At 53.4% G+C, this 27,810-nt stretch overlaps 2 protein-coding genes across 2 annotated transcripts; one reads left to right on the top strand and one right to left on the bottom strand.

The window, feature by feature from the left end:
* Window positions 1–3,308: 3,308 nt before the first annotated feature.
* On the top strand, window positions 3,309–27,616 carry LOC147599801 (olfactory receptor 14A16-like). The gene is made up of 3 exons (XM_086753607.1): window positions 3,309–3,820; window positions 26,123–26,546; window positions 27,608–27,616. Exons 1-3 carry the CDS (start codon window positions 3,309–3,311, stop codon window positions 27,614–27,616), a joined length of 945 nt encoding a protein of 314 aa, XP_086609733.1.
* LOC147599802 (olfactory receptor 14J1-like) lies at window positions 6,372–7,307 on the bottom strand. The gene has a single exon (XM_086752942.1). The coding sequence runs from the start codon at window positions 7,305–7,307 to the stop codon at window positions 6,372–6,374; it is 936 nt and encodes a 311-aa protein (XP_086609068.1).
* Window positions 27,617–27,810: the final 194 nt, after the last annotated feature.

Genomic DNA, 27,810 nt, shown 5'->3' on the forward strand with positions numbered 1-27,810 from the left:
AGTGGAGATCTGACAAATAAAGGTGGTGGAGAAGGGAAAGAGAGAATCCCAGCTCTCCGTGTGCAAAATCACTCCAGCGGGGCAGATGGACACCTCTACAGGTTTCCGTGCATGTCCTGAGTAGGAAGAGGTTTCGTTATCCTAAATGTGGGAACCTGCTCTCATTTCAGTTTGCCAAAGGAATTTCCCAACAGCCTCCAAGGTGAAGCCCCAGACACTGCCCTGTCCCTAACTGCTCCACCTGAGCCTGCAGTCTCCTGCACAAACCTTGGGCCACCTCAGGCACCTCAGCTGTCAGCAGGGCTTTGCATCTACAGAACTCCCTGCTGCCCTCCATCTCCAGTAAGGAGGAGGGGAGCTGAGAGAAAGAGCTCACAGGCAAATGCCCTTTTGTGCTGAGCTGAACAGGGGCAAGAGGAATCCCAGCTCCTGTGGGTTTGTGGTGTGCATGGAAGGGAGCTGAGCCCTCTTCTAGCGCCAGCACTACAGACCCAGGGTGAGATGCCTGCACTGACTGTGCTGAATCCCTTCCCTCAGCAGGGGTAGAGGAGATCCCTCACTTTGGGTATTCTGCCTGCTGACGGGACAAGGCCAGGTGATATTTAGAGCTGACTCTGTCTGTGAGCAGGAAAATGGCAGTGCTTGAAAAGACGTGACTCTTCTTTCCCAGCAAATGAGCAAAACCCCCGTGGTGGCTGCAGGCTGTTTGGCAGCAGGTTCCCCTGCAGCCCCAGGGACAGCTGGAGGGAGCCCCGAGGGGACAGAGAAAGTGCCGCCTTGGGCTGGGCCTCTGCTGCTGAGCTGGGCTGGGCTCCTGGCATGGAGGGAGCTGATGGCAAGTGGGCAGCGCTGCAGAGAGACAGCAGCGGAGAGAATTTAAAGGCAGTTGAGAGCGGGAGGATGCTGAGAGGTCAGTGAGGAGGAATCTTCAGAGCCCTCTATGTGGTAAGTCTCTGGGTGCAGGGCAATTTAGCTGTTGTTCCTGGAGAGATCTCCCAGAGCTTGTGCATCTGACAGTTTATGGGATGTGTCAGGAGGGCTCTCGGTTTCTCAAAGGGGAAGTTGGTGCTTTGGAGCAGGGCTTCCCTGCTGCAGCATCAGAGGGACAGGGCACGACGGCTGCCTTCTCCCAGGGATGGCTGCAGGGCTGTGCAGGCGGGTGCCTGCAGGCAGCGGTGCCCAGGGCTGTCCTTCAGAGCAGGGTCCCTGCAGCCCAGGGGTTGTGTGCTGGGGCAGGGACTCTGCCGCCTGCCAGGGTCAGCACTCAGCCTGCCTGGGGAGCTCCCAGCGCTGCTGTGGGGAGAAGCTGTGGGGGCAAGGAGCGACCCACATGATGGCAGGGTCCTTGTGCTGTTGAGAGGGTGCTGTGTCAGGGCTGCTCACAGCTTCAGCTCACTCTAAGATCAATTGGAATATGAGGTTTTCAGGAGAAGATGAAGAGAAGGATTCCTATAAATATGAGGAACTTTCCAGGGTCTGTGTTTTCCATTGCCTACTCTTTGGAAATGGGAGGGGATTAATGATAACAGAGGCATAAATGTTTACAAGTCACTCAATCCCCTGAACTCCAACTGAGTGATCAGCACGTCTTCCAGGATCTCCGAATGCACTTCCAGCCTCTCCTCTGCCTGTGGACAGCACCAGCATCATCTCTGCTGGAATCATCAGGCTTAGCCTGACCTCTGTTTTTTTTTCTAACTGCAAACAGGCAGACCAGACCCCGTAAACAGGCAGGTTTCTGTAGGGCAAAGTTCAATGTGCAGAGTTTGGGATGGAGTTTGTGAGCGCTGACTGGGAAAAGTCATGGGACACTGAAACATCTCTCAGGACAAGAATCTCCAGGTGAGAGGGATATTATCAGAGAATTAGAGGAAACTAAAATTAGAACTGTGGTAGGGAGAATCCAGAAAACTCTGTATATGATCCCCTCCAATGAAGACCCCTTCCTCTGAGCAAGAGCCCTGGCCCCCTCTCCCACCCACCAGAGCCTCTGCCCCCAGGGCTGGGGAGTCCCAGACATGAACCCCCTCCTGTGAGGCCGGAGCTCCAGCAGAGCCATGGTGCGGCTCTCCAGCCACGTGTCCATGTCCCTCTGCAGAGCACAGGGGCTGAGAGCAGCTGACCAGCAATGGTGGTGTCAGAGAGGGGGCACGCACAGCTGGGGGAGGGGGACGCTGTCCTGAGTGCCTGCCTGCCTCTGCCCTGCCTGCTGGCAGCCAGACCCTCGCTCTGTATTTCCTTCTCTCTCCACTTGTCTCTGTTATTGCTGGTGTTATTTCGTTCTTGCTGCCAGGCTCGCTGGGGAGGTGCAGTTTCAGCTGCAGGGTCACACCCGGATCTTGTGGGTCCTTCCATGCAGCCGTGTCCGTGGGAACAAGTGTCCCAGCTTTCCTCTCAGCTGTGGGGCTGTGGGCAGTGCAGTCTGTGGGGCTGAAGAAGCAGCTGGTTTCCCCTGAATTAGATGATATACTTCAGACATTTGGCCATCTCCTTGAGGTGTCCTCCCAAGCTATGACATGCCCTCCAGAATGTGAAGCTGTCCCCTTGCACAGTTTGTTATCTGGAAGCCCCATGGAGAAGCGCTGTGGGGTTGGTGAAATGAGCCCTGTGTGTCCTTGGCTGGAGGTGGGGTTCTGAGACCTTGAGAAAGGGTGAGACGTTCAGTGGTCAGCACAGCATCCCTCTGCTCGCATCATTTTCTGGTTGTTTTTCAGGGTAACACAAGAGTGTGATCACCCTCCACCTCATGAAGAACAAGCCCAGGGCAGCTGGGAACAGTTTGGAGGCACAGACCAGCTCCCCTCACTCTGCACTAAGCCACAGGCAATCCTCTGGCCTCACAGGACTGGCTCTGTTCTCCCTGAGTGCAGCAGAAATGCTGATGGTGTCTGACATCCAAGGACACTCCCCAGGTGAGATGGGGGAGCTTTAAGAATCTCAGACCTCTCAAACTGCCTTCTGCCATCTCAATTTCTTTAAGTCTGGGAATGCAGATGGTGAAAAGCTCTTCTGAGCTAGGAGCAGTTTGTTCTGAACACCAGGAGCGGACTTTGTCCCCCACCATTTCCATGAACCCACTGCTGCAGAGCAGGGCTGACGCCTCAGCAGCCAGTGGGCAGAGGCCTTCTCCTCAGGGCACACTCAGGAGCACCAACCAGAGCTCCAGGCACAGTGGTGAAGGAAGGTCGGCTGGAAAAGGAATGGCCGCAAGAGGGTGGGGGGTTGTGTGTAGCAGGGTGAGGGTCAAGGAGAAAGACTTTGAATTTGTCAGAGAAGTCTCCCCTAACTCTTTATTGATTCTTCCTCTCATGACAGGACGCCGTGCACAGAGGCAACAACTGTCCAACACCAGCGGCCTGATTGAGTTCCTCCTCCTGGCCTTTGCAGACACACGGGAGCTGCAGCTCTTGCACTTCTGGCTCTTCCTGGGCATCTACCTGGCTGCCCTCCTGGCCAACGGCCTCATCATCACTGCCATAGCCTGCGACCACCGCCTCCACACCCCCATGTACTTCTTCCTCCTCAACCTCTCCATCAGTGACTTTGGTTGCATCTCAACCACTCAACCCAAAGCCATGGCCAATTCACTCTGGGACACCAGAGCCATCTCTTTCTCTGGATGTGCTGCTCAAGTCTTTTGGTTTCTCTTCTTCGTTGTAGCAGAGTACTGTCTTCTCACCATCATGGCCTACGACCGCTACGTTGCCATCTGCAAACCCCTGCACTACGGGACCCTCCTGAGCAGCAGAGCTTGTGTCCACATGGCAGCAGCTGCCTGGGGCAGTGGGTTTCTCAATTCTCTCCTCCACACCGTCAACACATTTTCAATACCGCTCTGCAGAGGCAATGCTGTGGACCAGTTCTTCTCTGAAGTTCCCCAGATCCTGAAGCTCTCCTGCTCACATTACTACGTCAGAGAAGTTGGGCTCCTCAGCATTAGTTTTTCTTTAGCTGTTGGCTGTTTTGTGTTCATTGTTGTGTCCTATGTGCAGATCTTCAGGGCCGTGCTGAGCAGGGACGGCACAAAGCCTTTTCCACGTGCCTCCCTCACCTGGCTGTGGTATCCCTGTTTATCTGCACTGCCGTGTTTGCTTATCTGAAGCCTCCCTCTTTCTCCTCTCCACTCCTGGATGTGGTGTTGGCAGTTCTGTACTCAGTGGTGCCTCCAGCAGTGAACCCCCTCATCTATAGCATGAGGAACCAGGAGCTCAAGGATGCCCTGAAGAAGCTGATTCAACCCGTAATTTTTCAGCAGATATAAGCTGCCCACATCTCCTCACAAGTGATTTCCAATGTATCTGGGGAACCTCCTGTGCTTTGGACACTTTATCTGTGACACTTCTGTTTCTCCAGGAATGTCTGCATCCACTCCACTTCTCCAGAGACATGAACCCACTCTATGTGACCCAGAGGACTTTGCACATGTGTCTGGCACAGCGGTATAGATGGCCTCCCAGGTCACATCTCAGTAATAAAAGGGGATTTTCTCAGTGCCAGTGTCTGAAGGTTCTGGTTTTTCTCCAAAGCTGTGGTCAGGCATAGGCTGTAGAAATTGCCGCCACAAAGCTGTGCTGCTGTGCTGGGGTTCTCCATGGGCTGAGGGGAGAAGGGCATGGGGCAATGAACTAGGGAAGGAAACTTGGGCTGAGCTTCCACTTGTGGGTGTCCAGTGGCCCCGGAGATGGTGAGTGATCAGCAGGGATCTGCCAGGGACTGTCTCCCTGTGACTCCCACGCACCACAGCCTGCTCGCTCTGCAGAGCAGCACAACCACCTTGGGTCCCCACAGGGACCACGGGAAGAGCGCAGAAGCACCCGATCAGGCCAGGACAGACACAGGCCCTTGGGGAAAGGCTCTCTAGAGGCACGCACATCCCTGGAGAAGAGCAAAGGAACAACTCTCTAGTTCCCAGGGGAAATTAATGACACCTGGACACCCAGGGGATGCTCTCCCAAAACAACTGTTACAGACTGGTCCCACACACCAGCCATTTCCATCTCTGGCCGTACATTCCAGTCCTGAGGAGCGGCCTTTGCTGCATGGCCACCTCTGGCCTCCTCTGGGGCTCAGTGATGCCCAACTCCATGCTGTTATTCACAAAAAGGAAACAAGTTTCACACGGACACTCATCACGCACCACGTCCGACTTTTGGCACAGCTGGACCTGTTCTCAGACAACTCCAGCCAGATGAAGTTCTCATGGCTCTGTTTCAACAAATTTTAAAAATCTCCATTGATTGAAATCCCACATACAGTCCTGGGTCCATACTCAGACCTCTGGCTCTCAAGATTTATCAAACACCCAGCATGTGCAGCTTCTCTTTTTGGGCAAAGAGGAGGTGACTTGGGGAAGAACAATTTAATTTATTGCCAATTAAAATAGATTTAGATGGTGAGAAACTATGACAAAATATTAAAGACCATTCCCCAACCTCCACTCCCCTTTTCCCCAGGCTCAAATAGCTCCATTCCTTGTTTTTCTACCCATCCATACCCAGAGAGGAGCAGGGGGGATTGCGAATGAGGGCTCATGGTAATTTCTGCCACTCTACTTCCCTGAGAGCATCCATAGAGTTCATGGCCCTGACCAGCCTCACCTGGGGTCTTCTCCCACACCTCTGTCTGTGGGCCCACCAGCTGGACAAGGGGAAACATAACCCCCATTTTTAAGAAGGGCAACAAGAAAGACCCAGGGAACTACAGGCCAGTTAGTCTCATCTCTGCGCTTGGCATGGTTGTGGAGCAGATTGTCCTGGAAACTCTGCTAAGGCACATGGAAAAGAAGGACATGGAAAAGAAATACGTGGAAAAGAAGTCAACATGTCCAAGTGGAGACCGGTGACAAGTGGCATTCCTCAGGGGTCAATATTGAGACTGACGCTGTACAGTATCTTTGTTGATGACAGGGACAGTGGGACAGAGTGCACCCTCAGCAAGTTCATCAACAACATGAAGCTCTGTGGTGCGTCAGCACACTGAAGGGTAGGGATGCCATCCAGAGGGACCTTGACAGGCTGGAGAGGTGGGTCCATGCAAAGCTCATGAGGTCCAACAAAGCCATGAGAAAGGTCCTGCACATTGGTCGGGGCAATCTCATGAGTTCTCTCACTTTTACCCTTCCAATTCTCCATCCCGCTGTGGGGGAGTGAGCAAGCGGCTATGTAGTGCTGAGCTGCCTGCTACGGTTAAACACAACAGTACTTTGGGATAGTAGCTCAGAAAAAAAAATGTTCTGAGTCAAGAAGTGGGATAAAGGTTGCTATTTTATTGCAATTAATAATATCACAGCTATTAAAAAAAAAACAAAAGGAAGAAGAGGTAGTGGTGAAATTTCCTGATAACCTGGGACTCTTGTAAGATGTATGGGTACCTTAACAATGCTGAAATAGTATGTCTTCAGATATTTTCCTCAGGGAATCCTTGACCTCTTTGTTCCTCATGCTGTAGATGAGGGGGTTCACAGCTGCAGGCACCACTGAGTACAGAACTGCCACCACCAGATCCAGGGATGAGGAGGACATGGAAGGGGGCTTCAGGTGAGAAAAAAAAGAGGTGCTAACACACAGGGAGAATACAGTCAGGTGAGGGAGGCACGTGGAAAAGGCTTTGTGCCGTCCCTGCTCAGAGGGGATCCTCAGCACAGCCCTGAAGATCTGCACATAGGACACAACAATGAACACAAAACACCCAGAGAATAAACAGGCACTGAACATGAGAAGCCCAACTTCCCTGAGGTAGGAGTGTGAGCAGGAGAGCTTGAGGATCTGGGGGATTTCACAGAAGAACTGGTCCACAGCATTGCCCTGGCAGAGTGGCAGTGAAAATGTACTGGCCGTGTGCAGGACAGCGTTGAGAAACCCACTGGCCCAGGCAGCTGCTGCCATGTGGACACAAGCTCTGCTGCCCAGGAGGGTCCCGTAGTGCAGGGGTTTGCAGATGGCAACGTAGCGGTCATAGGCCATGATGGTGAGGAGACAGTACTCTGTTGAAATGAAAACAACAAACAGAAAGACCTGGGCAGCACATCCCAAGAAGGAGATGGCTCTGATGTCCCAGAGAGAATTGGCCAGGGATTTGGGAACGGTGGTGGAGATGGAGCCCACGTCAAGGAGGGAGAGATTAAGGAGAAAGAAGTACATGGGGGTGTGCAGGCAGTGATCACAGGCTATGGCAGTGACGATGAGGCCGTTGGCCAGGAGGGTAGCCAGGTAGATGCCCAGGAAGAGCCAGAAGTGCAAGAGCTGCAGCTCCCGTGTGTCTGCGAAGGCCAGGAGGAGGAAATGGGTGATGGAGCTTTGGTTGGACATTGGCTGCCTCTGGGCATGGAGCACTGCCATAGGAAAAATAAAGAGAAGCCAGTGAAAAGTTAGAGGAGACTTCTCTGAGCAAAGTCGAAGCCATTTCTCATACACCCTGCCCCTGCCACACACGTCCCCTTTTCCTTTCCTAGGTGACCTTCCTGCCGCTCTGTACCTGGAGCACTGGTTGACGCTGGCTGAATGTGCTGTGAGGAGCGGGACCTCTGCCCACTGGCACCCAGTAGTCAGCCCTGCTCAGCAGCAGGGGATGCATGGGAATGGCGGGGCCAGGGTGAGTCCAGCTGTTCCCCTTTGGCAGATGACACTGCTCCTAGTGCAGAGGGGCCCGTCAGCATCTGCACTCCAGAGGTACGGGGTGGGACTGCAGAAGCCACTTGGAGAGGTTTGGGTTTTTTACAGCTCCTCCTCCCCTCCCACCCTGGGGAGTGTTCTTGGATGTCAGAAACCCCTGGCTTAATGCAGAGTGAAGGGAGCTGGTCCGTCCTTCTGGCTTGCCCCGGGCTTGCACCTTCCTGAGACAGAGGGAAATGACCCGGAAAAAGCCCCCAGGCACTGCTGGGAGCAGAGGCATCCATCTCAGACACTAAATGTCTCACTCTTTCTAAGGACTCTGCACCCATGTTTAGCTCAGGACACACGGGGCTCATTTCACCAACACAACAGTATTTTCTGTGTCATAGTGTCCCTGTGCTCCTCCACCGGGCTTTCAGATACCACCAAGATGTGTAGGACAGGTTTGCATCCTGCAGGGAAGCTCAAAGCTTGGAAGGAAACCTCAAGGAGACAGCTAAGTTTCCTAATGATGGCTTTGGATTAAAGGAGATTCAGCTCATCCTCCGGCCCCACAGACTGCAGACCCCTGTGAGACGAGAGCATTGCCTGTAGCTTAGTGAAGAGAGAGAAGACCTGGTCTGTGCCTCCGACTTGTTCTGAGCTGCCCTGGGGTTGTCCTTCATGAGATGGAGGGTGATCACACTCTTGCGTTACCCTGAAAAACAACCAGACACTGCTGAGAGCAGAGGGATGCTGTGCTGACCACTGAACGTCTCACCCCTTCTCAAGGTCTCAGCACCCCACCTCCAGCCAAGGACACACAGGGCTCATTTCACCAACCCCACAGCGCTTCTCCATGGGGCTTCCAGATAACAAATTGTGCAAGGGGACAGCTTCACATTCTGGAGGGTGTGTCACAGCTTGGGAGGACACCTCAAGGAGATGGCCACGTGTCCTAACGACAGCATACGATTCAGGGGAAACCAGCTGCTTCTCCAGCCCCACAGACTGCACTGCCCACAGCCCACAGACGAGAGGAAAGCTGGGACACTTGTTCCCATGGACACGGCTGCATGGAAGGACCCACAAGACTCAGGTGGGACCCTGCAGCTCGCCTCCCCAGTGAGCCTGGCAGCAAGAACGAAATAACAGCAGCAATAACAGAGACAAGTGGAGAGAGAAGCAAAGACAGAGCGAGGGTCTGGCTGCCAGCAGGCAGGGCAGAGGCAGGCAGGCACTCAGGACAGCATCCTCCACGCCAGCTGTGCGTGCCCCCTCCCAGACACCACCATCGCTGGGCAGCTGCTCTCAGCCCCTGTGCTCTGCAGAGGGACATGGACACGCGGCTGGAGAGCTGTACCATGGCTCTGCTGGAGCTCCGGTCTCACAGGAGGGGGTTCATGTCTGGGACCCCCCAGCCCTGGGGGCAGAGGCTCTGGTGGGTGCGAGAGGAGGCCAGGGGGCCTGCTCAGAGTAAAGGAACTGCATTGGAGGGGATCATATACAGAGTTTTCTGGATTCCCCTATCACAACAGTTCTGAACTTAGTTTCCTCTAATGCTCTGACAATATCCCTTTCACCTGCAGATTCTCGTCTTGGGAGAAGTTTCACAGCCCTATGTCTAATCACTGTCAGCGCTCACAAACTCCATCCCAATCTTTGTGCACTCACCTTTGCCCTACAGAATCCTGCCTGTTTTCAGCTCACTGACTGGGAGCATCTGCCTGTTTGCAGTTAGAAAAAAGCAGAGGTCAGACTAAGCCTGATGGTTCCAGCAGAGGTGATGCTGGTGCTGTCCACAGGCAGAGGAGAGGCTGGCAGTGCATTCGGAGATCCTGGAAGATGTGCTGATCACTCAGTTGGAGTTCAGGGGTCAAAACTGATGGCTGTTATTATTAAGCCCTTTCAATTTCCAAAGAGTAGGCAATGGAAAACAGACTGTGGAAAGTTCATTATCTTTATAGCAAAGCTTCTCTTCATCTTCTCCTTAAAACCTCCTATTGCAAATAACCTTACAGTGAGCTGAACCTATGACCCATGGGGGGAGGGGTTGACCAACACAGCACCCTCTCAACAGCAGAAGGACGCTGCCGTCCTGTGGGTCACTCCTTCCCCCCACAGCATCTCCCCACAGCGCTGGGAGCTCCCCGGGCAGGCTGAGTGCTGACCCTGGCACGCAGCAGAGTCCCTGCCCCAGCACACGGCCCCTGGGCTGCAGGGACCCTGCTCTGAAGGACAGCCCTGGGCACCCCTGCCTGCACACCCGCCTGCACAGCCCTGCAGCCATCCCTGGGAGAAGGCAGCCGTCATGCCATGTCCCTCTGATGCTGCACCAGGGAAGCCCTGCTCCAAAGCACCAACTTCCCCTTTGAGAAACCGACAGCCCTCCTGACAGATCCCCTAAACTGTCAGATGCACAAGCTCTGGGAGATCTCTCCAGGAACAACAGCTAAATTGCCCTGCACCCAGAGACTTACCACATAGAGGGCTCTGAAGATTCCTCCTCACTGACCTCTCAGCATCCTCCCGCTCTCAACTGCCTTTAAGTTCTCTCCGCCGCTGTCTCTCTGCAGCGCTGCCCACTTGCCATCAGCTCCCTCCATGCCAGGCGCCCAGCCCAGCTCAGCAGCAGAGGCCCAGCCCAAGGCGGCACTTTCTCTGTCCCCTCGGGGCTCCCTCCAGCTGTCCCTGGGGCTGCAGGGGAACCTGCTGCCAAACAGCCTGCACCCACCACTGGGGTTTTGCTCCCACACCTGGGGAGGGACACTTCTTTCCAGCACTCTCATTTCACATAACAGAGAAATAACGAGGCTTCAGAATCATCTTTTCTTGTCCCATTATCAGGCAGGACACACAGACAGGGATGGGGAGTCAGCTCTGTTGCATCTCCTACTGATTCACCTGAGTCAATCAGGGAATCTCCTTCTGGGACTGTAGTCCTGGGGTCAGAAGGGGACTCAGCTCCCTCCCACACCTGCCACAAACACACTGGAGGTTGGATTCCTCTTCCCTCAGTTCAGGTGTTGATGGAACAGGCACCTGCATGTGAGCTCCTTGTCCCAGCTGCCATGGTCATCAGTGGAGATTGAGGCCAGGAGTGAGCTGTGCAGATGCCAATGCACTGAGCGCTGCCATCAGTCAGAGGCATCGGCCATCAGATGCCGTAGCAGAGGCAAGGGCTGTCCCTTCCTCTGCCCAGCAGCTGCAGACAGTGCGTGCACACAGAGTGTATCACACTGGGATGGTTACTCACCCCCATGGCCATACAGCCAGGGAACACACCAATCACTTCCACGCTGTACCTGTGTTCTGGTTTTGTTAGTGAGGGGGGGCCCTAAGGTGGTAGCTTCTGTAGGAAACTGCTAGAAGTTGCTCCCCTTTGTTTAGTGGACTCGGCCAGGCCTAGGGCGGACCCACTGCTGGCCAAGGCCGAGCCAATTGGTAGCAGAATGTCCCGTGATAACGCTTCTGCGATAACGTATTTAAGTAGGGGAAAACAGAAAAAAAAAGAGAAGAGATGTGAAGCAGCTGAGCTGGGGGCAGAGGGGGGGAGGCGCGAGCCCCATGGGCCTTGCAGGCCTCACCCTCTTGCCTCCCTCTGGGCAGCCGACTGGGCCCAACTCAGCCTGGCCTGGCTGCAAGAAGTGGAGAGGAGATGAGAAGTGAATAAGATGTAAAAAGGATCCTGAGAGGTGTCTGCCAGCCTGTTGCGAGGAACGGCTGCAGATGCCAAGGTCAGTGAAGAAGGAGGGGGAGGAGTAACGCGGCTCCTGGCCAAGATTCCTCTGCAACTCGTGGTGAAGACCATAGTGGAGTGGGTTGTCCCCCTGCAGCCCATGGAGGTCCACAGAGGGGCAGAGATCCACCTGCAGCCCGTGGAGGACCCCATGCCAGAGCAGGTGGAGGCCTGAAGGAGGCTGTGGCCCGTGCCACATTTTTTCCTAATTTCTAATCTAAATCTACCCCCCTCTATTTTAAAACCATTACCTCTCATCCTAGCACAACAGGCCCTACTAAACAGCCTCTCCCCTTCTCTCTTGTAGGCCCCCTTGAGGTACTGGAAGACCGCTATCAGGTCTCCCCGGAGCCTCCTCTTCTCCAGGCTGAACAGCCCCAACTCTCTCACCCTGTCCTCATAAGAGAGGTGCTCCAGCCCTTTTATCATCTTCGTGGCCTTCACTGGACCTTCTCCAAGTGGTCCATGTCCTTCTTGTGTTGGGGGCTCCAGAACTGGACACAGTACTCCAGGTGGGGTCTCACCAGGGCAGAGTAGAGGGGGAGAATCACCTCCCTCGACCTGCTGGCCACGCTCCTCTTGATGCAGCCCAGGATGCGGTTGGCCTTCTGGGCCACAAGGGCACACTGCCAGCTCATGTTGAGCTTCTCATCCACCAGCACTCCCAAGTCCTTCTCCTCAGGGCTGCTCTCAATCCATTCCCCGCCCAGCCTGGATTTGTGCCTGGGATTGCCATGACCCAGGTGCAGGACCTTGCACTTGGCCTGGTTGAACTTCATGAGGTTGGCACGGGCCCACCTCTCCAGCCTGTCAGGGTCCCTCTGGATGGCATCCCTCCCCTCCAGCGTGTCGACGGCACCACAAAACTTGGTGTCATCGGCAAACTTGCTGAGGGTGCACTCTACGCCACTGTCCATGTCACCGACAAAGATGTTGAACAGGGCCGGGCCCAGCACGGACCCCTGAGGGATGCCACTCGTGACCAGTCTCCACATGGACATTGAGCCGTTGACCACCACTCTCTGAGTGCGGCCATCCAGCCAACTCCTTATCCACCGAGTGGTCCGTCCATCAAACCCATATCTCTCTAGTTTAGAGAGAAGGATGTCGTGCGGGACAGTGTCAAAAGCTTTGCACAAGTCCAGGTAGATGATGTCAGTTGCTCGTCCCTTGTCCACTGATGCCGTCACCCCGTCATAGAAGGCCACCAAAGTGGTCAGGCATGATCTGCCCTTGGTGAAGCCATGTTGGCTTTCACCAACCACCTCCTTGCTCTCCATGTGCCTAGCATGGTTTCCAGGAGAAGCTGCTCCATGACCTTGCCAGGCACAGAGGTGAGGCTGACCGGCCTGGAGTTACCTGGGTCTTCCTTATTCCCCTTTTTAAAAATTGGGGTTATGTTCCCTCTCTTCCAGTCATCAGGGACCTCACCAGACCGCCACAACTTCTCAAATATGATAGCAGGTGGCTTGGCAACCTCATCCGCCAGTTCCCTCAGGACCCGCGGATGGATCTCATCAGGTCCCATGGACTTGTGCACCTTCAGGTTTCTCAGATGATCCCGAACCTGCTCTTCGAGTACAATGGGCGGTTCTTCATTCTCGCAGTCCCTGCTTGCACCTTCTACAGATTGGGTGGTGGGACAGGAACTCTTGTTGGTGAAGACTGAGGCAAAAAAGTCATTGAGAACCTCAGCCTTCTCCATGTCCTGGGTAACCAGGACACCAGTTCCCTTCTGGAGGGGGCCTACATTTTCCCTGGACTTTCTTTTGCCCCCTACGTACCTATAAAAGCTCTTCTTGTTACATTTTATATCCCTGGCCAGATTCAGTTCTGCCAGGGCTTTGGCCTTCCTTACTTTATCCCTGGCCACTCGCGCAGCCTCTTTGTAGTCCTCCCAGGCTACCTGTCCCCACTTCCACCCTCTATAGACTTCCTTTTTCACTTTCAGGTGGTCCAGGAGCTCCTTGCTCATCCACGCCGGCCTCCTGGCCTTTTTGCCCAACTTGTTTTTCATCAGGATGCACCTCTGCTGAGCTTGGAGGAGGTGCTCCTTGAATATAAACCAACTTTCCTGGGCCCCTCTTCCCTCCAGGGCTGCCTCCCATGGCACTTGGCCCATCAGGTCCCTGAAGAGGCCAAAGTCCGCCTTCCTGAAGTCTAGGGCAGAGAGCTTGCCATGTAGTTTCCTTGCTGCCCAAGGACCTATCTTGTTCCCTGTCTCATTCTCCTGCTAGTTTGAGAAATAAATGAGTGTTTTTCCCCAAGTCGAGTCTGTTTTGCCCGTAATGGTAACTTTAAGAATTTCTCCCCGTCCTTATCTCAAACCTCGAGCCGTTTTCCTTATATCATCTCCTCCTATTCTCTCGGAGGGTGGGGGAGCGAGAGAGAGACTGCGTAGTCCGGTCCCGATCGGGGCTGAATTACGACACCCCACCTCACTCATGCACATGTATGTCTGTATTGTGCAATCCTATGAATATGTATACCTGCACCGTATAAATTTTTGGCAAAATGTGCTGTCGGTGTGCGTGCTTTTGGAGGAGCGATCCCCCACGTACCTGGTGCTGAATAAACATGCCTGCTTTATAACTCTTTCCGAGCTGTAGAGTTTGATCCGCGTGTCACTGACAGTCTCCCTCTCCTTGACCCTGGCCATCTGAGAGACCACAATTGCATGGTCGCTACAGCCAAGGCTGGCACTGTTTTGCACATCCCTGGTGAGCTCTTCCTCTTCCTGGAGTATCAGGTGGTGCAGGTGGGCATCAGACTGTCATTCTCAACTGTTCTGTGATTCTGTGTTTGTAAAGAATAAAAGTGAGGCAGAAAGAAATGACCGACACGTTACCTTGACTGCAAATACAGTGGGATCCTGCGGAGAGAACCCATACTGGAACAGAGGGAAAATATAGGGAGGGTAGGGTGGCAGAAATTACCACGAGCCCCCACTCGCAATCCCCCCTGCTCCTCTCTGGGTCTGGATGGGTAGAAGAACAAGGAATGGAGCAATTTGAGCCTGGGAAAAAGGGGAGTGGAGGTTGGGGAATGGTCTTTAATATTTTGTCAGAGTTTCTCACCATCTAAATCTATTTTAATTGGCAATAAATTAAATTGTTCTTCCCCAAATCACCTCTTCTTTGCACAAAAAGAGAAGCTGCACATGCTGGGTGTTTGATAAATCTTGAGAGCCAGAGGTCTGAGTACAGACCCAGGACTGTATGTGGGATCTCAATTAATGGAGAGTTTCAAAATTTGTTGAAACAGGGCCATGAGCACTTCATCTAGCTGGAGCTGTCTGAGAATGGGCTTGGCTGACAATCCAGGTGTGCCAAAAGCAGTGGGATGTGGCCTGTGATGAGTGTGCGTGTGAAACTCGTTTCCTTTTTGTGAATAACAGCATGGAGGTGGGCATCACTGAGCCCCAGAGGAGGCCAGAGGTGGCCATGCAGCAAAGGCTGCTCCTCAGGACTGGAATGTACAGCCAGAGATGGAAAAGGCTGGTGTGCGGGACCAGTCTGGGACAGTTTTTTTGGGAGAGCATCCAGGTGTCGTTAATTTCCCCTGGGAACTAGAAGAGATGACCCACGCCGGAGCAGTTTCACGAAGGACTGTGGCCCGTGGGAGGAACCCCATGCTGGAGCAGAGGAGGAATGCGAGGAGTTCTTCCCCCGACGATGATACAGCGCCGTAAAACAACGTGTGATGAACTGACCGCGACCCCCATTCCCTTTCCCCACCCCGTGCCGCTCGGGAGGGGAAGGTAGTAGAGATAATGTTAAGCCCGGGAAGAGGGAGGGGTGTGGGGAGGTTATCTTGTTCCCTGTCTCATTCTCCTGCTAATTTTAGAAATAAATGAATAGTTTTCCCCAAGTTGAGTCTGTTTTGCGCATAACGGTAACTTTAAGGATTTCTCCCTGTCCTTATCTCAAAGGAGCCGTTTTTCCTTATATCATCTCCTCCTGTTCTCTCGAGGGGTGGGGGGAGCGAGAGAGAGACTGCCTAGTGTGGTCCCGATCGGGGCTGAACTACGACAGCCTGGTACGTCTTGTCTTCAGAGACAGCATCCTCCAAGCACAGCCATGGTTCCTATCCAAACACAGCTGGAACTCCAAAGGGAATTCAAGGGCACCAAAAGGAGCTGTTGGTGCTTCAGGACGAGTTAGAGAAGAAGCAGAGATAATGTAAGACCACTGCTAAATTTAGTAAGAGCAGGTGCAGACAGATCTGAGATCCTGTGTGTCCCCTGAGCCCTCGTTACCACGAGCAACGTCTCCCAGGCCTTTGAGCTTTGAGGCAGGACTCTGGTCTGTTACAATTCCAGGAAGAAAGGACCCAGTTAGACTTCGTAAAGTATCTTTTAAAATCATACAGAGAATCGTACAGATAATCTTCTCTCCCTTCAGACGTCCGGAACCCCAAGATATGTAGCATTGAACAATGCTTGAATGCTACTGCAACACACCCTCTAGACCTCATCCATTTAAGACAGTTCCTTGTTTGGTCATCAAGCTAATCTAGAATTTTCTGACAAGGAAACATCTTTGTTCACAATTGCTACCATGAAAGAGAAATGTTTTCATGAGAACTTCTTGCTGCAGGGTTAAAGGTAAGGCCACACAGGAGGCATCCCCGTTGGTACTGAGTGGGAGCTGCCCGCAGGGTCTCCTGTGACAATGAGCTCCTGAGGTTGTCCTGCGGCCAAGGGACCTGGGCAGCACAGCGCGGGTGTGAGGGCCATGCTGTATGTGCAGCGCAGCAGAGCACAGCACTGACTTCTCCATGTACAATGCTCTTCTGGTCAGGATCACTGCTCATGGTTTTCTCTGAGTTGTTTCTTTTTTAGCCAAAGAAAGACAAGGGACAGATTCCAGCTTAGGGATGAGCTACAAAGGAAGGCAAAATTTTCATGTGAGGTACACTGACACAAAACCATGATCTACATTTCCAATCTCTGAAGATCAAACTGTGCAGCAGAGAGCCTGGAAGCGTCTGAGCTCCATTTGTCTGCCCTGCATTTCAGCAGGTAAAATGCAACTCAGCATGTAAAAATGTGCTTTGATTCTCTTCCAAGCCTAAAACAACACATGGGTCAGGAAATTGGCCAGGACACTTAAAGAACCAAATGTGGGAGTAGAGACCTCCTGAGCAGAGGACAACTGCACCCTGAATTCTTCCATGAGCCTCTGCTGTAGAGACCCCCACCTCCAGTTGACTCCCTTTTCCTGGGGCACACTGCAGTGCACAGGATCATGGGATGGATGGTGGGAAAGGGACTGCTGGGGGTCTCTGGTGCAGCCTCCCACCCCAAAAGCTGAGGTATCACCAACACCCGTGTCCCACTGGCTGACACTTTGTGGAGATTCAACCTAAAGCCTACGAAGATGGAGACCACAGAGAGTCTCTGGGTGTCCTGCTGCGGGCCAGCACCCCCTCCTGGTCAGTTTTTCCTGAGGCCCACTGTGGAGTTCCCAGGACAGAGCTTGTGGCTCTTGCCTCTGCCATACCCTCTGCCACTGCAGAAGAGGTGGGCTCCACCACCTCTCCAGGCGGGAGTTGGCTGCTGTTGGCCTGCCCTGTGCCTCCCCTTCAGCAGAGTCAAGAGGCCCAGTTCCCTCAGCCTCTCCACACAGGGCATGTGCTTTAGGCCCCTCACCTCATCAGGGCAGACTTCCTCAGTTTCTGTCTCCAGTTTCTCCATCCTCCTTTCAAACTGGGAAAGCCACTGACTTGTACAGCATCATGACTCCCACCTCCTTCTCCCCAGGATCTTGGCTGCTGGTGGCCCACCTCTTTGGCCAGCTCACACCCTTGATAAGGGGAGGGGTTTGTGAGACAGGTGGAAGTGCAGGCAGAGAACAAGGTTTCTGTAGCAGCCAAGGTGTTAAAGGCAGGAAGAAGGCCTGAAAAATGGGGCGAGCAAGAGTCATGGTGAAGTGAAATAGGTTCAATTTCATTTTGAGACAGAAGAGGGAGGATTGGCAATTCAGTGCTGGGATACGGAGAGAAGGAGGGGATTCATAAAAGTCTGGGGCTGAGATATCTTGGGTGCTAGAGGAGCATTACGAGGGAGTTGGAGGAAGCCAGAGAGCGTGTGGAGAACTCACAGGCACTGGCCAATCTTCAGAAAAGCAAAGCTTTGTGTTTGAAGGAATCTCCAGGGACAAGAGAGGGACACCAGTAAAGCCTGGGAGACCTCATGGTCAGAGGGAGGCGGGGAAGCAGAGGGGTGGCTAAAATCCTCAGGGAGAAAGGCACAGGCGTAGGACAGGCAGGACAGCCTGTAGTGTGGACGGCCAAGGACTCATCCGCTGAATCAGGAAGGGCGTGGCATCATAATGAGTGACACAGTGAGCATCAGTGCCTATCAGCTTGGAACATCCATCACACGATTAACACATGAATAGCTGGTGGCTTTTCCAGGACTCATTTCTCAAGGGACAGAGAAAGCTGTGGGTACAAGCAGTCTCACGCACACCTTTACCATCACATGCAATTTGACTACAAGCCAACCACTTGATCCCGTAAATACGACAGCCAAAGGGAGCCTTCCCTGAGCTCTCCCTGCCCAGCGCTGTGGCTGCATGGTGCTGATCTCCCCTTGAGCTGGGACACCTCTCCCGTTTGCTCCTCCAGGCTGAGAGATCTCTTACAAACAGCAAATCTTTGGTACGTGACCGACATCGCACATGGCCTGGTATCACAGTGCACCAGGATTTTGTATTGGTAATGGTGATTCTGTGCTGGTGCCTCTGAATCATTGTTACATCCTCTGTGCAGTCACAGGCTGAACCTTCCCATCAGCCTTTGTCAAGTCGCACCGTTACACATCGCATTTCAATAAAATCACTTTTGCTGATGCTGTTGACTGTGGTTCTTTAAGTGATCTGAATGGCCGATCCATGACAACTACACTGAGGTTTACTGTTCTGTGGATCACTAAGTCCTTGATGTACAACGGTCTCCTGGTCAGGATCACCGAACCACCTGACAAAGGTGAGAAGAAGGATGGCGATAACTAAGGCCTTTGCCTCCCTGCACTCGCAGCCTCCAATGACCTGCTCTAACGAGTCCCTGGGGAGGCTTTGTCAGGAATGGCCCCCAGTGGGGCCCATCAATGCTCCAAGGTACTCTGGGCTTTACTTCTGACTTTAACTGCTTGAGAAGTTGCTTCAATCTCCTCTCAGTCCCTGGAGTTCACTTAAGGAGCCCCAAAGTCACCATGGGGCTCGTTAAAATACAGAAAGCCCTAACGAGCCGTGTCTCTCCCTATAGTTTTCCTCAAGTCTTCAAGATCTGTACAGGTAATGAGAGAGGTTTCACAGGGGAGTTAAACAGGAAGATTTCAGCCAGTACTTAACAAGAATGCTGCTGGATTTTCAAGTTTATTTTTAATTACTTTTCAGTTTACAAGAGTTGACAGAAGCATTCTCCAAGGGATATTGCTCCAGGGTGTCTGCTCAGGATGGCTGGACAGGTAGAAACAGCAGTCCCTTATGGTCTGACACTGTATGGACAACCTTGCTCCTCACCTCTCACACCTCCCCATTGCTGTCATTGGCCACCTGGGACTCACATCACTGCTTCTTGCATCACACTTCTCCACTGATCTCCACCGAAGGATGTTACAGCTCCACTGCGCCAGCTCCCTCCTGCTCTCCTTCGAGAACTGCCTGCGCACAGGCACAGCAGCAATTTTCCTTTTCACAAAGAGAGCAGGAAAATGTTTCCTCGACAATACAGCACACTGCACAGCCACACGCCAAGTACAGGCTGCATCCCATGAGATTGCCTTTCTGCAAAGGAGACCCTTACGAGAAATATTTTAGGCAGGCAGATTGAGAAGAAAACAAAGATGTTTATAGACAGAATTAAAGAGTTGGCTGAGGAGACAACTGGGCTTCTGAAAGGCTGGCCAGCTTTTAACTCCCTGGAGCTCAGAGTAGCAACCAGATGGGTGCGAGGTATCTGAATGAACAAAGAGTCGTGGGAGGAGGAAATTGGAGAATAATTGAAGTGGCCTTTGTTCAGGCAGCCTGCACCAGAATAGACGATGTGAGAAACAGTCCTTGTACCAGGACAAGTGAAACCATACGAACGATGAGAGAAATTAAATACAGCAGATACGGGCAGAGTGGCGGCACTGACATTACAGGGGAAGATCGATATTTCTTTGGAACATCCCTTGTGAGAGGTCATGGGATTGGAAGAGGTCTGTTGTGTGTAAGGACAAGCAACTGTTACATACATGCTACACGCTGGGGGAAGAGCAGCTGGAAATCGGCCCAGTGGAAAATGACCTGGGGGTCTTGGTCAACAGCTGTCTGAGGATGAGCTGGCAGTTTGCCTGGGTGGCTGAGGTGGCCAATCGCATCCTGGCATGTATCAGAAATAGCGTGGCCAGCAGGACTGAGGAAGGGATTGTCCCCCTGTAATCGGCACTGGTGAGAGTGCACACCGAGTAGTGGGTTCAGTTTTGGGCCCCTCATGACAAGAAGGTCATTGAGTTATCTGGAGCGTGTCCAGAGAAGGGCAACGAAGCTGGTGAGGGGTCTGGAGCACAAGTCTGATGAGGAGCAGCTGAGGGAACTGGGGTTGTTTGGAGAAAAGGAGGCTGGAGGGAAGGAGGCTGAGGGGAGACCTTCTTGCTCTCTCCAACTGCCTGAAGGGAGCTGGAGCAAGGTGGGTGTTGCTCTCTTCTCCCCAGGAACAAGTGACAGCAAGAGAGGAAACTGCCCCAGGTTGCACCAGGGCAGGTTTGGATTGGATATTAGGAAAAATCTCTTCACTTCAAAGGGTTACCAAGCACTGGAGCAGGCTGCCCAGGGAAGCGTTGAGTCACCATCTCTGGAGGGATCTAAAAGACCTTAGGGACACGGCTCAGTGGTGGACTTGGCAGTGCTGGCATAACGGCTGGGCTCAAGGCTCTTAGGAGTCTTTTCCAACCTAAATGATCCTATGATTCTACCGACCGCTGACGTGAAGCACAGGGAGATGGGGAATGCTCTTGTGCCGGGCACAGACACTGAAGCTCTGGCAGCACGCAGAGCCGTTACCTGACAGCCGTTCACAAGAAGCATTTCCACCCCACCTGGCGTAGCACACCAGGAGCACAGGCACCACTGGCCCTGGAGGTGAGATGTGCAGTGCCTCGCCCACCCACTGCCAGCAGAACTCCCGTCCCATCCCAGCTGCCTTGGAAGTCCCTCCCATCTACTGGTCATGTGCCTTGTTGGGCTTGGCTGGAAAAGCCCACCACCCTTTCTGCTTTACGCAGCAGTACATCTGACCCATAAGGCGTTTCCCTTACCTACATGGGGGCCGCCATGTGTATATGTGTGTACATTTGTAGTTTTTAATGTATAAGGGTTTATAAAGCCAGGGAAATGAAATGCATGCAGCCGTTACAACGCAGGTGTAAAATGGATAAAGCCTTCTTTTATAAAAGCTGGTGGAACGGACAATTAGCGTTACACGTGAGAAGACAGAGGAGTACAAAGCGGGGTGGAGGCCCTGCACTCTGCCAGGCTGCATCCCTGATGATGATGACCTTCAGGTGGGCAGGGGGGATCCGAAGGGTGGGGAGGACACAGAGAAGCTGGAAGGTGCCCAGAAGCCATGGCCCTCTCCCAGGAGGCCACCAAGGGGTCCTTGGCGCAAATCCTGTCCCGTACAAAGAAGAGCCCAATCCTGTGAGCTGGACTGGAGGTGACCTGGCCAGGGGAAGCCTGGGGACTTGTGGTGCCAGAGGAAGGGTCCTTCTGACCCACAGCTCTGCAGTGCTCTAGCAAGCGGTGAAGGAGTGAGGAGGGCCAGGGCAGGCTGGAAGAAGGCAGATGGGCTCTGCAAAAATCTCAGGGAGAAAATCATTGCTGAAACTTGGAGCTGAACCGGGGACCTTTAGATCTTCAGTGGAATGCTCTCCAGCTCTCCAGCTGAGCTACTTCAGCCTTGCCTCAGCAGCGCTTGTCCCAGTCCCACCCTGCCAGGCCACAGGGTGACACACATGATGACAGCTCCTCAGCCACGTTCCCAGGAAAAATCTGTGCCCAGCGCTGGGCAGCATGGACCTTGCTTCTTCCGTTCTCCATGGCCAGCTGACACTGGCAGTGCCAAAATGTGTGTTTGGCCTCAGTTACAAGGGTGACAGTGGTGAAGGCTAGTAGGCAGGCCATGCATGTGCAATGCGAAGGCAGAAGTTGGAAGAAGTGTGGGGCTGGTGGAAGACCTCTCTCATGGAGAGGAGAGGGCCCTGGGGAGGCACAGCTTGTGCTGGTGCCATAGGGTTTTCCTTCATTCTTGCATGAGCAGGAAAAGTTTTTCAGTATTTGGAGGCCATATTTAGGGGGAAAGAAGACTTGAAAACCTTTAAGGATGGGGACTGCCCAACCTGTCAGGAAAATCTCTCCCAGTGCTTATGTGACCTCATGAGTATGACCTGATGGACCTCATGGTCCTCATGTCCGAGCTGAACATCCATTCAGCTTTTGTCCCTTGCCTCTCATCTTAACTGCCTGATGGGTACTGACATGCTGCTGTGAAGATTCCAGAAGCCTTCTTGTCTCTACACTGAACAGTCTCTGTTGTCCACCAAGATCCCCAGAACCTTTTCCACTGAGCTGCAGCCCAGCCAGGGCTGGTGCCCAGGGTCAGGGAACCCCAGGGGCTGGATTGGGGAGTTCTCCTCTCTGAAATCTATTAGGATCTTGTTGGGCCAGTCTTCCGAACTGTTCAGTTTCCTCCAGAAGGCAGTTCTCCACTGTATATGCCTTTGCTTCAGTTTTGTGTCATCCGCAAATCCTGTCAGCATCTCCAGGACACTGATAACACCATCAAGTCCCACGACAGACCCCAATGCATCCAGTCACTCTTTTACTCCCTTCTTTGCCCACCTATCAAGACTGCAGCTTCCAAGTTTCCCTACCAGAGCATTGTGCGAGATGGTGTGCGCTGGGTTGACCTTGGCTTGCGGCCAGATGCCCACTTAGCCATGATCTCACTCCCCCTCCTCAACAGTGTTGGTGCCCACAGAGTGAGCAAACCCTGCTCTCACCAGATCCAGAGGGAAGAAGGCCTGGGCTGCAGTTTTCCGTGCATGTCCTGAGTAGGAAGAGGTTTCGTTATCCTAAACGTGGGTGTCTGCTGTCATTTCCGTTTGCCAAAGGAATTTCCCAACAGCCTCCAAGGTGAAGCCCCAGACACTGCCCTGTCCCTAAGAACTGCTCCACCTGAGCCTGCAGTCTCCTGCACAAACCTTGGGCCACCTCGGGCACCTCAGCTGTCACCAGGGCTTTGCATCTAAAGAACTCCCTGCTGCCCTCCATCTCCAGTAAGGAGGAGGGGAGCTGAGAGAAAGAGCTCACAGGCAAATGCCCTTTTGTGCTGAGCTGAACAGGGGCAAGAGGAATCCCAGCTCCTGTGGGTTTGTGGTGTGCATGGAAGGGAGCTGAGTCCTCTTCTAGCGCCAGCACTACAGACCCAGGGTGAGATGCCTGCACTGACTGCGCTGAATCCCTTCCCTCAGCAGGGGTAGAGGAGATCCCTCACTTTGGGTATTCTGCCTGCTGACGGGACAAGGCCAGGTGATATTTAGAGCTGACTCTGTCTGTGAGCAGGAAAATGACAGTGCTTGAAAAGACGTGACTCTTCTGTCCCAGCTGAGGAGCAAAACCCCCGTGGTGGCTGCAGGCTGTTTGGCAGCAGGTTCCCCTGCAGCCCCAGGGACAGCTGGAGGGAGCCCCGAGGGGACAGAGAAAGTGCCGCCTTGGGCTGGGCCTCTGCTGCTGAGCTGGGCTGGGCTCCTGGCATGGAGGGAGCTGATGGCAAGCGGGCAGCGCTGCAGAGAGACAGCAGCTGAGAGAACTTAAAGGCAGTTGAGAGCGGGAGGATGCGGAGAGGTCAGTGAGGAGGAATCTTCAGAGCCCTCTATGTGGTAAGTCTCTGGGTGCAGGGCAATTTAGCTGTTGTTCCTGGAGAGATCTCCCAGAGCTTGTGCATCTGACAGTTTAGGGGATCTGTCAGGAGGGCTCTCGGTTTCTCAAAGGGGAAGTTGGTGATGCAGAGCAGGGCTTCCCTGCTGCAGCATCAGAGGGGCAGGGCACGACGGCTGCCTTCTCCCAGGGATGGCTGCAGGGGTGTGCAGGCGGGTGTGCAGGCAGGGGTGCCCAGGGCTGTCCTTCAGAGCAGGGTCCCTGCAGCCCAGGGGCTGTGTGCTGGGGCAGGGACTCTGCCGCCTGCCAGGGTCAGCACTCAGCCTGCCTGGGGAGCTCCCAGCGCTGCTGTGGGGAGAAGCTATGGGGGGAAGGAGTGACCCCCAGGATGGCAGGGTCCTTGTGCTGTTGAGAGGGTGCTGTGTCAGGGCTGCTCACAGCTTCAGCTCACTCTAAGATCAATTGGAATATGAGGTTTTCAGGAGAAGATGAAGAGAAGGATTTTATAAAGATGAGGAATTTTCCAGAGTCTGTGTTTTCCATTGCCTACTCTTTGGAAATGGGAGGGGATTAATGATAACAGAGGCATAAATGTTTACAAGTCACTCAATCCCCTGAACTCCAACTGAGTGATCAGCACGTCTTCCAGGATCTCCGAATGCACTTCCAGCCTCTCCTCTGCCTGTGGACAGCACCAGCATCACCTCTGCTGAAACCATCAGGCTTAGCCTGACCTCTGTATTTTTTCCAACTGCAAACAGGCAGATGTGCCAGGCCAGACCCCGTAAACAGGCAGGTTTCTGTAGGGCAAAGTTCAGTGTGCAGAGTTTGGGATGGATTTTGTGAGCGCTGACTGGGAAAAGTCATGGGACACTGAAACATCTCTCAGGACAAGAATCTCCAGGTGAGAGGGATATTATCAGAGAATTAGAGGAGACTAAAATTAGAACTGTGGTAGGGAGAATTCAGAAAAGTCTGTATATGATCCCCTCCAATGAAGACCCCTTCCTCTGAGCAAGCCCCCTGGCCTCCTCTCGCACCCACCAGAGCCTCTGCCCCCAGGGCTGGGGGGTCCCAGACATGAACCCCCTCCTGTGAGACCGGAGCTCCAGCAGAGCCATGGTACAGCTCTCCAGCCGCGTGTCCATGTCCCTCTGCAGAGCACAGGGGCTGAGAGCAGCTGCCCAGCGATGGTGGTGTCTGGGAGGGGGCACGCACAGCTCGGGGAGGGGGACGCTGTCCTGAGTGCCTGCCTGCCTCTGCCCTGCCTGCTGGCAGCCAGACCCTCGCTCTGTCTTTGCTTCTCTCTCCACTTGTCTCTGTTATTGCTGCTGTTATTTCGTTCTTGCTGCCAGGCTCGCTGGGGACATGCAGTTTCAGCTGCAGGGTCACACCCGGATCTTGTGGGTCCTTCCATGCAGCCGTGTCCATGGGAACAAGTGTCCCAGCTTTCCTCTCAGCTGTGGGGCTGTGGGCAGTGCAGTCTGTGGGGCTGGAGAAGCAGCTGGTTTCCCCTGAATCGTATGCTGTCGTTAGGACACATGGCCATCTCCTTGAGGTGTCCTCCCAAGCTGTGACACACCCTCCAGAATGTGAAGCTGTCCCCTTGCACAATTTGTTATCTGGAAGCCCCATGGAGAAGCGCTGTGGGGTTGGTGAAATGAGCCCTGTGTGTCCTTGGCTGGAAATGGGGTGCTCGGACCTTGAGAAGGAGTGAGACAGCACAGCAGTTGTCTGTTCGCCATACTATCTGCTTGTCTTTTAGGGTAACGCAGGAGTGTGATCACCCTCCATCTCATGAAGAACAAGCCCAGGGCAGCTGGGAAGAAGTCTGAGGCACAAACCAGGTCGCCTTACTCTGCACTAAGCCACAGGCAATCCTCTGGCCTCACAGGACTGGCTCTGTTCTCCCTGAGTGCAGCAGAATTGCTGATGGTGTCTGACATCCAAGAACACTCCCCCGGTGAGATAGGGGAATTTAAGAACCCCAGACCTCTCAAACTGCCTTCTGCCATCCCCGCTCCTTGGCAGTGGCAGTGCAGATGGTGACAAGCCCTTCTGCGCCAGGATCAGTTTTGTCTGACAAAGTGAAACAGCTGGACTGACTCCTGCCCCCAGAGTTCTCATGAACCCACTGCTGCAGAGCAGGGCTGGCTCCTCAGCAGCCAGTGGGCAGAGGCCCTGCAACTCATGGCATGCTTGGCCAGCACAAGCCACAGCTTCAGCCAGTGAGCTGAAGGAAGGTCTTCTGGAAAAGGAATGGCGGCTAGGAGGGTGGGAGTGTAGCAGGGTGAGGGTCAAGGAGAAAGTGTTTTTGTCAGAGAAGTCTCCCCTAACTGTTTATTGATTCTTCCTCTAAGAACAGGGTGCCCTGCTTGGAGACAGACCATCTAACCACAGCTCCATCACCCAGTTCCTCCTCCTGGCCTTTGCAGACACGCGGGAGCTGCAGCTCTTGCACTTCTGGCTCTTCCTGGGCATCTACCTGGCTGCCCTCCTGGCCAACGGCCTCATCATCACTGCCATAGCCTGCGACCATTACTTCCACTCCCCATGTACTTCTTTCTCCTCAACCTCTCCCTCCTTGACCTGGGATCCATTTCTACTACTGTCCCCAAAGCCATGGACAATTCCCTCTGGGACACCAGGGCCATCTCCTTCTCGGGATGTGCTGCTCAGGTCTTTCTGCTTTTCTTCTTGCTTGGAGCAGAGTGTGCTCTTCTCACCATCATGGCCTACGACCGCTACGTTGCCATCTGCAAACCCCTGCACTACGGGACCCTCCTGGGCAGCAGATCTTGTGTCCACATGGCAGCAGCTGCCTCGGGCTGTGGGTTTCTCAGTGCTGTCCTGCACACGGCCAATACATTTTCACTGCCACTCTGCCAGGGCAATGCTGTGGACCAGTTCTTCTGTGAAATCCCCCAGATCCTCAAGCTCTCCTGCTCACGTTCCTACCTCAGGGAAGTTGGGATTCTTGTGGTCAGTGCCTCTTTTGTGTTTCTGTGTTTTGTGTTCATTGTTGTGTCCTATGTGCAGATCTTCAGGGCCGTGCTGAGGATCCCCTCTGAGCAGGGATGGCACAAAGCCTTTTCCACGTGCCTCCCTCACCTGGCTGTGGTCTCCCTTTTTCTGATCACTGCCATGTTTGCCTACCTGAAGCCCACGTCTATCTCCTCCCCATTGCTTGATGTGGTCGTGGCAGTTCTGTACTCACTGGTGCCTCCAGCAGTGAACCCCCTTATCTACAGCATGAGGAACCAGGAGCTCAAGGGTGCAGTCTGGAAACTGGTAACGGGATGTTTTTCTACCACAATGAAGTGCCCATCGTCTTCTGCATAGCAGTTATAATATAGTTCACTGCAGGCTCAACCTAGTGACTGTGTAAATGTAAATGAAGGGCCATGCTCTCTATGTGTTTAAACAAATTAAAGGGCGCTTCAGCACCTTTTTTATTTCTCTGAGATCCTTCCTCCAAGGTCTTTTTGGAGCTGCAGGGACAGTCTTTGTGTACATAGACACAATGTGGGGGAAAAGAGCTCCAGCATGTCAGCGCTGACCGGGAGCACCAGTGTTTGTTCTTCCAGGGCTGTTCTCTTTCCTCTTCCGCAATCTCTGATCCTTTGTGTTGATGTAAGACCTGAGTACTGGCAGCTTGGCCACAGTTCTTTCGTGTGGTAGTCCTATGACCACAGGCAGGGACAAGAACTGGGCACTTCTGTGACAGAGCTGGCCACGAGAACATTATTTCCATAAAGAAAGGTGATCTCCTCAGGGCAGTGCTTGAAGGGTTAGGCCTTCTTCCACAGTTTCTCTCAAGAACATAAACAACAAATTGTCCCGCAGATGAAAACGCCAGTGTCCAGCTAAACAATGTGAGTGTGCAGGGTTGGGGCACACAGCAGATTCCTTGCACAGCCAGGCCTCCTGTGAGAGACCTGAAGAACCAGCAGAGCAGGGTCTGATCTGTGCCCATGTTCGCTTGACACTCTGGGGAAACTCTCCCAAGGCAATCATCATGGAGTAGCCCCTCACAACCACCATTTCCAGCACTGGCCTCTCCCCAGCTCCTTGGTGGTTCTTTGTCCCTCCATGGAAGGACACTGAATGTGTGGGTCAGGACTCTGTGTTGGCCCTCTGCAGATGAGATGTAAGCCTGCACATCATGTACATGAGGTGAGGTGAACCTGAGTGAGCACAAATACCGTCAACTGCTCCTTGGGGTTCCATTCCAGGCACTTGAAGGACAAGAAAGGGATTGCTGAACCAAAATGGGCAGGGGAAAGAAGGGCACGTTGTGTAGATAAAATTGTGCAACGCCTTTGACGTGGTCTCCTGTGGTGTCCTTCTAGCCAGATTAGTGCTATCTGGGTTGAAGAAGTGGATGCTGAGTGAGAAGTTGACTGGATGATCACGCCCAAATGTCCACATTGGTTAGAAGCTCTCCGTGCAGCCAGTTACTACTGGCATCCGTCAGCAACCAGCACCTGAGCCAACACTGTTGCATGTCTTTATCATCCCCCTGTATGATAGGATGGAGCACACTTTCAGCTCC

Source organism: Chlamydotis macqueenii, chromosome 8 (assembly GCF_036417535.1).
Source record: "Chlamydotis macqueenii isolate bChlMac1 chromosome 8, bChlMac1.mat, whole genome shotgun sequence".
NCBI lineage: Eukaryota > Metazoa > Chordata > Aves > Otidiformes > Otididae > Chlamydotis > Chlamydotis macqueenii.